The following is a 15,729-nucleotide window of genomic DNA, read 5'->3' on the forward strand; positions in this document are numbered from 1 at the left end:
GGGCAGAGTTGGATTAAAATGAAGGGGAGAGATGTGCTGGATGTCCAATGTAAATTTACTCTGGGGCAGTCCTAGTAAATGCTGCTTAGCAAGAGCAGATGTCTCCAGAGCCCACAGCTCTCAGACAGGATTAAGCTGGGACAGGCACAGGTTTGGGAGCTGAAAAGCCCTCATGGAGTTGAGTCCTGCAGCAAAAGGCTGAGTTGCTTATGGGAACATCAACCTCTGCTGGGCTCACAAGTTTCCCTGCCTTCATCTCTGAACGTCCTGGATTTCAGGCTCAGTTTTAATTCCAGCTATTCAAACTAAATTGTTTATTAGTCTCAAAAACAGCTTTTTCAGATTTTTATGTTCTCAGAAAGAACAGACAACTTGCAAAACAAATAATGAAATTCAACCCATGGAAGAGAATTTCTAGCTGTTGTTTGTAGCTAGTGATAACAGCTTGGAACAGAAGCAGGGATGTGTGTGTGTATGTGTTTATTATGTTCCCTGGGTTCTCTTCAGGAGAAAGTAATTACTTTTGAGCTTCTCTAAAAGCAAAAATTGGAAGTATTCTACAACTGAAATAGTTCTGGTAATTAGCTATCAGTAGTGGAAATAAAACTGTATTGAATGAAACAGATATTGAATTCATGTATTTCTGTCAAACTGAGGTGTCAGAAATAAGACTCAAAATTATATGTGTAGCAAAATGAGAAATAGAAGATGAAAAATATTTTTCAGGCAGGAAAACTGTAATTTTACTACTGTGTAACAACAGAAATTTTCATTCAAAAATACTTCTGTGTTTATTGCAGTTGGTACACCTTATTATATGTCTCCAGAGAGGATACATGAAAATGGTTACAACTTCAAATCTGACATCTGGTCTCTAGGCTGTCTGCTGTATGAGGTAATATTGATATACACAGTGAACTTAATAACGCTCTTGTACTTCCCCCCCCCCCCCCACTCCCCTTATGTAACTTCAGTGTATGGAATACTTTTATGTGTGTGTTAGTTGAGACTTGCCTTTTGCTGGGCTTGCTACAAAGATCTTGCAGCAATTTGGTGAAGATTGGGCTTAACTGAAGGATTAATAAATAAATATAAATGAAGGATTAATAAATTAATATAAATGAAGGATTAATATATGAATATTTATAAATAATAACAAGCACATATAAAATTTCTGTGTTTTCACGATAGATTCTTTGAAATAAGTTACTTTTATAAAAATTTCTAATTTTAATAAATATTCTTATTTTTATGAATATCTAAAACCTAAGTAAAACAATAGAAAATGTTCAGTTATTGCTCCTAGCTTGGGTTATCTCTCAAGATAAAGAGTTCTGCTGCACAGACATATGTAACTTTTCTATTTTTGTACGATTGGTTAAACTGCAATTAATGTTTAATTTCTGTATTTCTACATTCAAGATTGGTAGGTAATTTGAAATAGTATTATATTCTGAGAAAATAAAGATACAAGGCAAATTGAAATGGAGGCAAATGAAGGTGTTAAAAACAGGTAGGCTTCCAAGGCAATTATGTCTTCCAAGATCTTTGCATATAATTTCTTGATCCAAAGAGTAAACAGTTGTCTTGAAGGATGCTGGAAAAAAATTTGCTTCCATCAACAATGTCTGTGAAGTCTTCCTAGTCATCTTCCAGGCAAAAACTAATATACTCAAGTCATACACTTTTTGTTTACCTCAAAGCCACCTGCCTCCATGAGTCGGTGGAATTCATTTAACACACACTCAACAGTATCAGCACCTCCTGTTTATTTTAGGATTTTGTAGAAGACACTGTCAGCCTGTTAAAGTTGTGTGTTACTACTAGTGAATTGTCTCCAGTAATATTCATTTACTTTCTATCACTGGCATGCTGCTTTGAATATTAAGAGCAAATAGCTCTACTGCAGTTGTGCAGTTTGCAGATCTATGTATAGCTTTTGCTTCTGAACCTTGGGGATGATTCACAGGAATTATGTCTCATAGCTGATAGCATTTACAAGCTGAAATTCTGAACTAAAACCTAATCCTGTATTGGAATTCCTCAGTGCTGACCATGGCAGCTGCCATCAGTTTCAGTGCTTTGCTGTCCACACTTGCACAAGCCCAAAGGTAACACAAAGGTAGATGAGCATTTTTCAGTATTTCTGCTTCTTTGCTACTCGTTGGTTTTCCTGAGGAATTTTTTAAATCTGGAAGCAGAAATATAAAACCTTTGAATAAGAAATCATTATGTAAAAAGCCCATGCTTTAAGTTTAATTTTTCTTTTATGTTATAGGAAATTAAATTGCTGGACAGAAATTAGTAGCACTTTTCCAAAGATCTCATTTTTTTTTTAAGCTTTCTGCCTTTATGCTGGTACAGTATATTAAACACTTACGTGAATATTAAATTTTTGTTTGATCTGGTAAAGAATTTCAAAACAGCTAAATATCTCAATTCCATTGATTCACTCAGCATCTTGAAATAGCATTCTCCTTTGATTTAGTTTAGACATTTTAACAGGATGGTATTGAAGTTGGTATGATAGTATTTGTTTTCCTTATTATAAATATAAAATAGTTATTAGGACCCTTATTGTTGATATATAGCTACAGTATATGGCGGTGTCTTCAATTATAGCTTTTAAATTTTTTAGAGGTGCATTTATCCCATTTAGTTAATTCTGCAGCACACCAGATGTTTGTGATGGGTTTTCCTATTTTGTTTTGGGGCTTTTCATAGAGCATTGAAATGTAATTTTGAAATTTTAGGTATAGCAAACTCAAAATACATGCTCAGCATTTTTCTCAGTATAATCATTATTTAAAAATTATTTGAAAGTGGTTACTTGAGGTTCTTCCAAGACTTATGTGGACTAATGCATTGTATTCATTTTATCTGTAGTTTTGTGCTTGGTGTCTTTTTGTGATATGTCCATTGCCTGCATTTGAGCATGTTTTATTATGTTGATTTGATGGTGATATGTGCTCATATGTACTCTGGATTGTTTCCAGGTTAATAGGAGAAAAAAAGCTGTGGCAGATTTGTCACATCTCAAGAAATGCTTAATTGCTACTAAACTCTTTTCAGTTATGTTTTAATTTTAGACTAACTTGCTGTAATGTGTGTTGTTTTTAAAAATTATTATTTCTAATGCATATTACAATGTATTATTCAATGCTGTGCAACCAATAAGAATTTTAGAGGTGTTTAAAAGTCTGAATTTTTTAGAGCCCCAGGTATTTCTGAAGCCTCAAAAACACTACCTCTAGAGTTTTAATTGATATGCAACAAAGTAGACTTTACTAATTAAAATCAAGATGCTGTGCTTTTGCTACACGGACCTTTACATGGAAAAGTAGGTCTTACACATTTCCTTTTATTGTTCAGCGTAGCAATTGCATCCTTACAGGGTTGTAGGTTGGTGGCTTACAGTTCAAAAAAAAAAAAAAAAAAAGAAAGGGAAAAAAAAAAAGAGAGAGAGCGAGCTGCCACCAGCCCCGAAGACAGACAGTGGGCTTTCGTCCCTCAGACACCCCCAGAATACTAATCAGGAAAGTCAGACCCTGGAGGTCAGGGAGCAAGTCAATCATTCTAGTGATCGTCTCAGTGTGGAGGATCAAATTAGCCTGAAAAATTCAGCTGCTGGGAGGAGAGGGCGAGCAGCTGTCAGGGGCAGCAGCGAGATGCACTAATGAACCAGATGAATAGTGCAAAAGCTTGAAAATAAAAACAGGACAGTTGACATTTTTCATCTGTCAAAGCAGGAGATGCATGAAAATATAGTATTCCTGTTTTAACTCCTTAGGGGACATTCAGGATTTTTTTTTTAACACTCGGCAGCATTCAAACAAAAGTACTTTTTAATGAACACCTAGAGTATGAAAATGAGTATCTGTGCATTTATTTAGAATTTCTGCATGTGTACAGACCCTGCAGTTGATTTTTCTTTTTTGGTCTTTAGCTTGCGTTTTTAACATTCTTTTTAAGGAAAGAGACAATGTCATGAAAATCCAGAAATGAACGTTATTTTGGTAATACCTTTACAAAATTTTTGGGAGGAGTTTAGGGTGGAACTGTAGCATGATATTTGTCTTGGGAGCTTTACAATTTTTTTATCCTTCCTTGAAGGTAAAATGAAAAAGTACTGAACTATATGAGAGCATTTTAGTCAGACACAAAATAAACGTAAGAGAATTTTGGTAATTTTCTTCCTACATTTCCCTCAGTGATATTGGTGCTTAGACACGAAAGAGTTAAACTGCTATCTGGAAGACCACAAGACAGATGAGAGCCATTTTCAGCTTGTCCTGTCCCTGCTGAAGCTCACTGAGTAGCACAGCATGGACTAGCGTGTTTCACACACACTCTGCCTGTCTGGGGAATGTACACATTGTCCTTCCAAAATCAAACTTATTAGCACATGTAGAAAAGGGTGACTGACTTTGGGGCAGCTCTGCACTCAGAGCAGCATTCATGCTGCTGCAGTTAAAAGATTTCGAAGGTTTTGAATGGAATGGAGAGATTTTAGCTGCATTAGAAATATAAAAATTCATTTAACCATAGCATTTGTTGTTTCTACCTTAAATGTCAAGTTGCAACATTGTCTGGAAATAAAGGGAAGGTTAACTAATGCTGGTTTTAAGCTGTCATTTTATATAAGTGCTCTGCAACAGACTTCCTCGTTTTTATATTTTAATTGTAAATTATAGCTGTAGGTGCCAGTTCCGTACTTCTGATGAAGTTTTGGGATTTTTTTTTTTTTGAGCATCTTTTTGAATAACATACTGAACTATGAAGTTTTTGGTCTTTTTTTTTTTTTTTAAGTGTAGATGATAGTGTTTTCTTGCTTGAAAAAAACCCCAGCTGTATGGCAGTCTAGTGTCATGGCTGTGGAAGGTTACAAAATCTTCTACTGCTATTACCCAGCATTTTCTACACACTGCATTGCTTTGGGTCAGATAATGTTTTCATACAAGTCATGTTTTCTTCCAAAGGTTTTCAGAGGAAAAGTATGTTTTTGGGTTTCTTTGGTCTCCCTCATGGTGCAAGGACCCTCCACACTCAGAGCACTGTTGTAAACTACTGGATTTTTCTTCATTCTCTATTAATAAAATCCTAATGGTGTGCAACTCAAATATTGCACTTTGAGGACTGTGACAGCTGTGATTGCACTACGTAGAACAAGTACACACACTGGTTACACTGGTAGTTTTGGAACTTCTGTTTTTAGCACTGCAACACTTTATCTAAGCAGGGAATCAAAGTCATTAAGAATCACTTTTGATTTGTGAGTGTTACGGATTTTATGACAAAATAGGTTTACTTAGAAACACAAAAGAAAACTGTCCATTTTCTTTAAACAGATGGCTGCGCTGCAGAGTCCCTTTTATGGTGATAAAATGAACTTGTACTCTCTGTGCAAGAAGATAGAACAGTGTGACTACCCACCTCTCCCTTCAGATCACTATTCAGAGGAAGTAAGTAATTTTCCTTTTAATGGGCTGGATACTCAGTTTATGTAAGCTGGCAGGCTTCCAGGGAAACAAATGAAATTGTGTGATTTTATGTTATTTGCAGATTATGCCCATAAGTGTTTGCTTGTTGAACTCACTCAAATGTTCCTGTCAAAACAAGTCTCTCATATGATTTATATTTGAGAGTATTAATGATGGAAACGTCACACAGTTAGATTCTTAATTTCATTGGGCTTCCTTGCAAGTATGACAGAATGCTTTCCCAGAATGCACAATGATGTATGTTCCACATGCCAGGATGGGATAGAGTCTTACATCCATAGTATGCTTTTCTAAAAGCACAACAAGTTTATGTTGCACAGTAAATTAGTGTGCTGGCCTTGGTTCTCTGAGGGCCTGCATTAAAATAGATATAATGTAACTTGCTAGTAAAAATGAATTGTTTAGTTCCCATTTGCCTGCGTTATAAAACTGCAGTGTGCTGTTCAATACTGTTGAATGGCAGTTCTTTGCAAGAAATAGTGGTTCTTGACAACACTAATAGTAAATTTCAGAGAAGTATAGGCAGACATAACTGAATTAGAGCAATAAACTCATGCATATCGCAACAGTGTTTTTTTTAAGTTGATAGGTAACAGTTCTTATTGTCATTAGTGCATTTAAGGGGGAATATTATTTTTAGCTATAAAATGAAAAGAAACTAAACAAAATAAATACCTTTCTTAGTGTAACAGAATGGAAAAATATAAACACTTGCTTGTTAATGTTCTGAGATGCCAGTTTTGAAATACTTCCCCAGTTTGAAAAGAACAGGGCAAACTGATAGAAGCTATAAACCAGAGAACAGGTTTTAGTAACCAATTCTAATTGAATTGAGCCTACATGAATTAAAGATTACTTTGAAAAAGCAAATAAACATAAAACATTATGCAATTTCATTTATAGAGTAGGGATTTCTAATTCTGAACCTTAAATTTTCTTGCATTCAAAGACAGTGATTGGACTATTAATAAAAGATTACTACTTAGTGTTTTGTTTTGTATTTATAGTGACAATTTTTCCCCTTTTATGAAACAAACTGGACTTAAAAAGATAATTGGGTGATGTTACAAAGGATGAAATAGCGATCTATTGTGTAATTTATACACTATACCTCTTTGTGGGTTTTCCAATTAGTTATTTTACCTTGGCCGTTTTTAATTATTATTTATTGCAGACTATAAATATGGCAGTTCATATAACCAACTTCAGAACTGGAGGCCTAGAAATACAGTAGGGTGTGAACAATAATGCAAAATGATAGCAAGAATGTCAGGGACCGTTCTTTGTTGTGTCATTCATGCTGTCTTCCTTTTTCCATGAAGCGCATGAATATTTCACATATCTGCATCCTCATCCTCTATTCTTCTTGACTAATTTTCAGACTGTCTGAATTTGCATTTCACATGGTAGCTGATTAGGAGATGCCGAGTGCAGCAGCGAAGCCTCAGCAGGCGGTTTCCATGGTGACCTTCAGCAGGATTTTAATGATGATACCACTAGTGGTTCGTTGAAGTTGGCCTGCCTGCAGGGCTACTTCGCTGCAGCTAAGTGTGAAGTTGGAGATGTGGATTCCCAGCCAAGGGGCAAATATCAAAGTCTGGCCCAGATAGAAGGTCTCAGGGTTTGGATGGGGAAAGAGATTCCACCTTTTCCTTACATCTGTATAGTCTCTCGTGCTGCAAACACATGCAAAGCACAACATGTTACTTTCTGTTTATTTCAAAGCAGACGTACTTCTGCACGGTGGATAAACCAGTTACTTGCAGAATACATATAAGTTGTTTGAAAGATAATGAGAGAATTCAGAGCTATTATAGGTATCAAGATAAGTAAGAAAATAGTTACTTAAAGGAAGTCATCAGCTATGGAAGCTGTAATGGGAACATTATGTTCTGATATGAAGACTTGTGCCTTCACTAAGGTACGTGGAAAACACATTTATTAGCTATTGCACCAAAATAGACCTTTTTTTACTTGTATGAAAAAATACTGTGCTAGTAAGAACTCAAAAAAAAAGAGAAACAAGTGTTATCTGTCATATTAGGATACTGTCCTAAGTGTTTCACCTGTACTAGAAATTTAAATGTCAAACCTTTAAGCAGGTCAGAAGCACACTCAGTGATCAGTAAAGATCAGGGTTCACTGATCAGTAAAGCCCACTTTGTTTTTTATGACCAAGATTTTCTGAAAGAAAAATTTCACTCAGTGTTGATCTCTGTGTCCTCTAATATGGGAGTGTAAATACTTTCATTATGAAATACAAGACAAGTGGTTTTCTGAGAAACTTTCTGTATGTAAATTTTAGTGAGTTTTAAGGTGTGACATTTTTTCAAAATTTTGAATCCTCTACAAGACCAACCTGTTAGTAATGTATCACATCTGTGTCATTAGAGAATAGTGTGACAGAAAGATGCATCTTTAGATGGACAGATGGGTATATTTTTTAAAAACCTTTGATTAGAAATTCTAATAATCTAAGATGCATTTTCACAAACTATTGCTTCAGTGGTAGAGACACAAGCCAAAACTTTCAATGCTTAATAACTCTGGATATCTCAATTTTTTAGTATCTGTTAAAAACATCTGGTATTCAGAGTGAGCGTTCAGCATTTACTGAAAGCTGTTCTGCTTTAGGGAATTCAAAGCTGGGGCTCCCTTGCCACCCCCAATCAATACTCTTAAAATCTTGTCAGCCAATATTAATATCACATTGCTTTCATGATAAAGTTTTAATATCTTCCCTTAGATTGAGGTGCATTTCTTCTAAAGTCCATTTTCTGACCTCCTATCCATTTTCTGACCTCCTATCCAGGTGTGAAAGCTGAATGAGCCAGCATGATGATAGTGTTAGTTGCCAGCAGAAGGTCTTGAGAAAAGCACTCAGAAGAGGCTTCAAGAAGATCTCCTATTCAGAGCAATAATAATCTTGTGGGGTTTTTTCATCCAGAATTCCCTGTATGAAAATTTCTTTTTCAGCTAGCTAGCAATGCAAAGTACTTGCCTGTCATATTTCTGTCTTTCCCTCTCCTTCTGACTTGTCTGATAGTTATTTATTTCATAGCTGAAAAGCCTGCTGAAGTTAAAGGAAGTGTGTCCCACTGCTCCAATGTCAGGCTAAGCTCCAGGCTAAAGACAGTCACTGTGCTGAGTGCACAGAGGAGGTTAAGAACAGTAAGCAGCCAAAGAAGTTTGCAGCTTGGGGATGCAACAGGAGGTCCCTCTAGTTCAGTCATAAGTCTGCTCTGCCTGTTGGACAGTCTGTGCCAGGTAATAAAAAAACTACTCCCATCTCTAATGATGGTCTGACTTTAGAATCCTAGTGCCTCTTCCCATGATACTGGTGAGCTTTTCTGATACATATAGAGGGGCTGACATGGATTTCAGGTTTATTGAAATGGATATTCCTGTAGGAGCAAAGCAATAGTGCTAATAAGTATTAGTATCCAGCATGGTCCCAGTTTCAGTCCCAAAAGACTGTCTTCTCATGTAACTATTTTCATCCTGTACAGCAAAATTTATTCACCTTCTTCCAAGGGTTTGCTGTTCAATTACAAGGCTCAAAAGAACTCATGGGTTTTGAAATTACTGAGGAATATGCACTATTGTTGTGCACTGTCCCAAGCATAGTCAGCTCAGCATTCTGACCTTACTGAGAGAGATTCTGGACTCCCCAGGGGAGGAGGGGCACAGAGATTTTGCAGTAATTGCAGTGACTACCATTTTAAGAGGTCTGTGACCCCGTGGTTTACTTTATTACAGTACTAGTGAAGGTTTGTCACTAATGGAGCTCACCAATTATGTTGGGAAGAGAATTTCTAAGTAAACTGATTCTTATGTATTCTTTCTTGCATTCTATCAAGGGTAGCTATGTATGCATTTCAGTTAGAGTAAAAAATAAGAAGCTGTAAAAAGCCACCAGTCAATATACCATGTGGGTGAATGATTTTTTTTTTTCCCAAGTGTATCTACAGGGATTAATAGGACCTAAAGTCTTACATGTACTTTTGAGTAACGATGCCATTTTGCTTCACTATCTTTTTAAGCAATCAATCTTCTTGACCATTTTATTGCAGCTTGGAATTATAATATTCTGTAACAAGAACAAAAGTAACTCTGAAGGAAGGCTTACTGTTTAGTGACTTAAGCAGTTTGAGTCTGAAATTGGGTTTTAGATTATAAAGTTCAGTTTAGAAAATAAAATCTGAGAGAACAATCAGAACGACATGAACTAGTCTATTGGAGGTAAACAAGGCTTCTCATGTGCTTCACAGGTTTAAGTTTCTTGAAGATCTGTTTTTGCTGTTCTACATGCAGTAAAGTTATTCATAGACAATGGGGAAAAACAGGAGAAAGAATACTCTGCTTCCCCTCTGATGCTAGCTGTATAGTTTTCAATCCCTCAAGGATGCTTACAAAGACTATTTACTGTATGCAGTTCTATTGAACAGATGGAAGTCTTCACAGAGAAAATGTATACATTCAAGATCAGATGTTGCATATTGCAGATAAATTACACCTGTATTCTCTTTACAAAACGTTTGCTTACTTGACTCTTAATTTCAGGCTTGAGGGTTTTGCGTGTTCTTCAGTCTCTGCTGTTTTCCATGCAGGCTGTCTGAGGTGTTACATAGCAAGCTGCTTGTCCCTGCTAGTGCACTTGTGCCTCCTGCTTACACTGTGTCCCACCTGCTTCTTCTGCAGGAGACTGTTTTGCTTTGCATGTTTGTATTACATGCTGGAAATTATCATTTCTTACAGTAGCTAATGATTTCTATCATTCTTCAAATATTTTTGAGTTATTACAGGCTAATACTTTTTCTTGTCATTGACACTGTATTTTATTTACTTACTGCCAAAAGCAATATGATGGCTTTTATAACTCCATTAGTGGAAATGTGTTTAAGATATTTAAGATTCAAATAGCAAGTCTGCCACAGATTATTTTGATTTAATATGTTTCTTTTCAATCCAGCAAACTGACTGCTGTCTTCAGAATTAATGTTCTGATTTTATATATTAAGCTACTTTTGCCAGGGAGTAGGGATGTCCAATGACACAGGTTTTGTGTTAAGTACAAAATCCCTACACATGGTGTGCAGTTTATCTGCAAAGGCTAAATGGACAAAGCTTTATATAGAGCTGTGCAATGCTTCTTAACTTCAAGAATTCCTATTCCCATGCATTTAAATTAATCTTGTGAAAAGTGAAAGGAGTAGAATTATAACTTAAAATCCTTCTTAATCTTTTTATAAAAGGTAGGAGGAAAACTCTCTGATGGCAGGTTTGAAGAGGCAGCCTGCGTTACTTTTGAATACTCAGGGTGATGAGGTTGCTCTGTGTTAGTTGCAATAATTATAGACCTTTTTTCAATAATTATACCTAACAGTACTGCATGGGAGACCAAACCAAATTTGATGTAGAAGGGTGGATCACCATGTATCGTTTGGAGTGTCCTTCCCCCTCTCCACTGTCCCTAATGCTATAAGGAGATCCAGGAGGATTTGGCAAAACTACTAAAAAGCATAAAGGAAGAGCTTCAGAGTTGGTTAAGTTTTTTTTGCAAAGGATTGTAAACATTTTATCAAGTCTTCATGAAAGAGATATTTTCCATGTTGAAAAACACTTAGGACTTGCACACAATTTAAAAAACATGCCCTATCAGAAGGTTATCCAGACAATATACTAAGTTCTAATGCCATAAGTTCTTGGGCATATAAATGGAGGAAGAAAACTTTCAACTGTCCTGCGGGTTGGGAAGGCAATGAAAGGTATCCAGGTGGTGGGGAAGCTCTTTGGGGTTGCTTCTGCTGGACATGTGCATTAAAAAGGCCCATTAAGTTATGGTGTGTGTGGAAACGAGGGGTTTTCTACTGTAGTGGTTTCTTTATTTCCAGGCTTTTGTGAACATATTTCTTAATTAGGTCCTTTCCGTAAGCAACACAATAAATGATCTAACCCTAAGGAATAAATACCAGGATATAGAGCAAAGGTTATTTATTCCAATATAGTATCTTCAACAGTGGACAGGTGAAGGAACAGGGCCAATAGAATGTGTACTTTTCCCCAGCTTCCGGTTTTAAGTTCAGAAATTTCCTCAGGGGTGAAGTCTTTATAACAAATAGCCCACAGTGGGTTTAATTTGCTCCGTTGCTTTCTGACTGTGTGTGCCTTGGTAGCTCCTGGCAGCGGGAGGTTCTGCGGGTTAACCATGTGTTAGAAGGAGAACCGCTGCCTTTTGTTCCTTGGAACCTGTCATGCAGAAATGCCACTTATTGCTGGCTAACTCTTGTATGAGTGAATGAGCAACCAGTCCTCATTTACCTCGCCTCAGCCTTCTGAGGCTTGCAGGCACACCCCTCCAAAAACACTGGGAATTTGCTGTAGGTTGTGTGCGGCTGGACTAAATTGCGTGCCTGAAGTTGTATGCTAAAAGGATTGGAACTTAAATTCGCTCTTCAGTTTTTGTGCACAGCAGTGCAAAATGTAATGATCCTGGGAGCACACTGCATACATCCTTGCATAAAACTGCGTGTCGAGAGAGGGAGGGTTGAGGGAGTGCTTACGCAGAACTGCTGTTCGGCTAATTTTTGCCGATCTTATTAATTCGGGTTAGATAATGCACGAGTACTGCTTGTAAGGAGGCCAACGATCCTGTCGTGTTGTTTCCCCTCCCCAGCTGCGACAGTTAGTTAATATGTGCATCAACCCGGATCCGGAGAAGCGACCAGACATCACCTACGTGTACGATGTAGCGAAACGTATGCACGCACACACGGCGAGCAGCTGAACCGCCGCCAGACCGGGAGGGAGAGAGAGAGCAGAGATAACCAAGTACTTTGAATAACTCATCCCACCCCTCTGTGTGCCACACAAATGTAATCGTTTGAAGCTTACTGTTGTGCTTTGAATTGTAAACCGATTTATACACGAGCTTTGTTGTTTTCTGTGTATTTCTGGGGGTTTCGTTTGTCTTTTTTTTTACTAACTTGCAGTTGTACAACAGGTTGTGTAAAGCGTAATTTTTAAGATGCCAAGAACCACTTGTTTTCCGTGATACGTGGGTTCAAGTATATTTTCTGTAATAACGAAATTATATTCAGTTGGGCCTCAATTCTAAAACACAGTTGCACTTTTGCACATGATACAGATATTAGGCTTATTATCCAGAAGCAAAATGTCTGAATCTCTCACCTTTATAGTAATTTATGGAAAGTATGAATTAGCACAGTTAACTTTATTTTAATCTTTGTTCTGAGAAGAACATAATTATTATAGAGGGTTATTGTATTTTATATTGAATTGTAGTTTGCAGTTCTTGCTGTAAGAGTAGACAGGTGATAGGATTAGTTCTCCACTTGCCAAGTGCGATGGGAAAATAGTTTGGGAAAAACTTGTCATGCTGAAATTCTTGTGACATCCCTTTTTGTTTTATTCTGTCATAATACACATAAAACACTTGTTGTTGGAGGTTTTCTGGGAAAATTTAAGGTGTTGATTCATGAATCTGATCGCTTTGAATAGGCTTGTGCAGCACTGCCCTGGGGCAATAGGAGTTTGCATAGTTGAGTCTTAAAACCATGCAGATGCTTCTAGTAGCAAAGAGGGTTCTTCTGAGGCTGTCATTTGAGCAGGTCTGATTAAAAGATGTGATCTTTAGGTTACAAGTTCCCAACTGTTTGTGTATATGTCACTGTTTTGTAGATTTTTGTGTTTAAAATAATTTGAATGACCTTACAATGTATTTAAATTTTAAAGTGTTTGGTTTTTTTTTTAAATACAGAAATCTTTTGTGAAAGATACAATGATGTAGTATAACACAAAATGTATTCTACATAAATATATAATTTTTGTATACTGTATCCTGATAATTAGTTTTATATTTAGCAAAGTTGAATTTTAGCTTTTACGCTTAAGAGAAAGTTGTCAGCCCTTCATTTGGGAAATAAATATGTATGCAAACTGTCTTACTAATACTTTATTAGATAAAAAGGAAATGCTGAATATTTTTGTTAGACCTTAGTGCCTTTTTGAGTATGTTTAAATAATATTTTTATTGCTAAGAATGGAATGTGCCTTGTTTTGAAATGTGGCAAAAATGGAGAGTTGAATGAAATTTCTAGAGTTTCATGACTGAACTTTTTATACAGAACTGTCTAAACATAATTCTTTTCAGTGAAAACAGCTAAGAAGCTGTTACAATCAGTTAAATCTTTTTCCTTATGTGGGTAAAAAGAAGTTAGTTCAAATAAAACCAGCAATATGTACATACACCTATAGGTTTTAGATGCAGTCATTTCCCTGCATGCTCAGATTTTTTTTCTTGCTTGTTTGTTTCTCTGTGCAGCTTTAATTTTTTTATTTGATATAATGCTCAAAGAATAAAAATCTGTGGACTTTGTGGATAAAATGTTCAATCTAGGTCAGGGTTGTTTCTAGTTTTTTGTATTTTTTAAAACTGCCAAGTGTATGGAAATTGTATTTGGTAAAATACAGGAGTTTTTAAATAGTATATGCCAGATCATGGGCTTATCTTAATGCATATTTTTTAAATTTTTGTTTCCAGATTTTGTAGGATGAATCTTATGAAACCATAGTTTTTCTTCTCACTTCTGTGTGTGCTTAATCTTGTAGGACTTGTGTAGAGCAATTCGTAGAGAAGAGGTATTTGAGCAACCTTGGTTTGTGTCTTACAACCTCTAGGTATTTTTTTTTTTGTTTATTATCTGATTATATAATTTTTAAAATGGTTATATTCTGTAACTATATTTTATATGTCATAGAATGAAACGCTTTATATTGAAAAAGGCAGCACAATACTTGCTTGACTGCCAGGATTAGCTCTTAATATGCACGAGTACTCATACAATTTTTTTTTTTCCTGAAATGGCCTAGAATATTTAAAAATCACTGAAAAAAAAAACCCACCCTCAACGCAGTCAGGCTATTTGTATCTAGTCTTATGCATAAAGTATTGAACTTTTCCTGAAAGAAACTGTTAATAGATATCTCTCCCTCTGGAAGGATATGTTGAGCAAAAAAATGATGAGTTAAGAGTTAGCAGATGTACATGCTTAAGCATTTAAATTTTTTTAGTATGGTGGGGGGGGGAGATTTAGTATTTGTGATTAAATCTTGTGTTGAGGTAAAAAATTAGTTGTTCCTGATTTAAAATCTATAAAAAGTACAGATGATTCCTGTACCAAACTTTATAATTGAAAAACCCACGTGGGTTAATTCCACTGCTTCCATAACTGGGAACTGTAGAATCTATCCCTAAAGTAAAGCACCTGGTAACATATCAAAGTGCTAAGTCTGTTATAACACTCCCATGTGTCCTACATACTAATAAAATATTTTCTTTCATAAATGACCATTCTCTTTTTCATATGTTGATGATGGCATATGGCACTATTTATTTTAAGCTACGTCATTATGTGTTTATTTTCTTTGAAGAAAACATGTTACATTTCTACCCAAAATGTCGGACTAGCTGCTCCTTTGATTTCAGTGATGCTCTGGTATTAACTTGCTTCAGGAGTGAACTTTGTGCTTTCTTTGACATTGCATAAAATCTCTTTTGTCTTGAAAACTCCCCTGCTGTGCAGTAGTCTAATACAAATAAAACATACTGATATTAAATACAATGTAAAAATTACAGTGTTTCTATGATATTTTTTCAAACTTTTCTTGTTAGATATATATATATATATATATATATATATAATATGTTACAATAGATGCTACCTTGTCTTGTGGACGACTTAACTGCTTCCAGTAGTTGATTCCAGGTGAGATTTCTTGGCTGTAACAAAGATATCACAATAAAAAAAAAAAATCTTTTTTGTATTATATGTCAGAAGTTTATCAGAAAAGAGTGGATCCAGTATATTCACAATTAACCTAAAGGAGTGTTTTAATTTAAAATTAAAAAGTGTAAAATCATTTTCATGCTGTGTGAAAATACATAGTAAAGCATGAAAATAACAACGAGTTCCCATTATGGCCCCAGTCCTGTGAGCTCTTGTTTATAGGTTGGCTGGTTTTTATGTAGTTTCAGTAATTTGAGTGAACCTCATCTACACACGTGAATAAATAGCAATCAGCAGTGTATCTAGGAATTATATGCTCAGCTCACTTTTTATACTCTCTGTATGTCACTGGTTTGGTAGCAGAGAATAATGTGGGGTTTTTTTTCCCCTCTTCTGTTCACTCTAATGATCCAGCTCCC

At 35.9% G+C, this 15,729-nt stretch overlaps 1 protein-coding gene across 5 annotated transcripts in view; it reads left to right on the forward strand.

The window, feature by feature from the left end:
• The window catches only part of NEK7 (NIMA related kinase 7), a 77,995-nt gene that overhangs the window by 51,704 nt on the left and 10,562 nt on the right, over window positions 1–15,729 (forward strand). For 3 of the 5 annotated variants that reach the window (XM_027880401.1, XM_027880403.1, XM_027880402.1), the window contains exons 8-10: window positions 801–895; window positions 5,349–5,462; window positions 12,178–13,840. In XM_027880401.1, coding sequence (XP_027736202.1) covers window positions 801–895; window positions 5,349–5,462; window positions 12,178–12,288 — 320 coding nt within the window. In that variant the 3' untranslated portion in view covers window positions 12,289–13,840. Of the gene's footprint in view, window positions 1–800; window positions 896–5,348; window positions 5,463–8,562; window positions 8,769–12,177; window positions 13,841–15,729 lie in introns of those variants that run through there. The other 2 variants (XR_003570844.1, XR_003570843.1) reach the window with 2 other exon arrangements.

The sequence above is a fragment of the Empidonax traillii genome, unplaced genomic scaffold (genome assembly GCF_003031625.1).
Source record: "Empidonax traillii isolate 1590-97213 ecotype Southwest subspecies unplaced genomic scaffold, ASM303162v1 scaffold69:size3087049, whole genome shotgun sequence".
Lineage (NCBI taxonomy): Eukaryota > Metazoa > Chordata > Aves > Passeriformes > Tyrannidae > Empidonax > Empidonax traillii.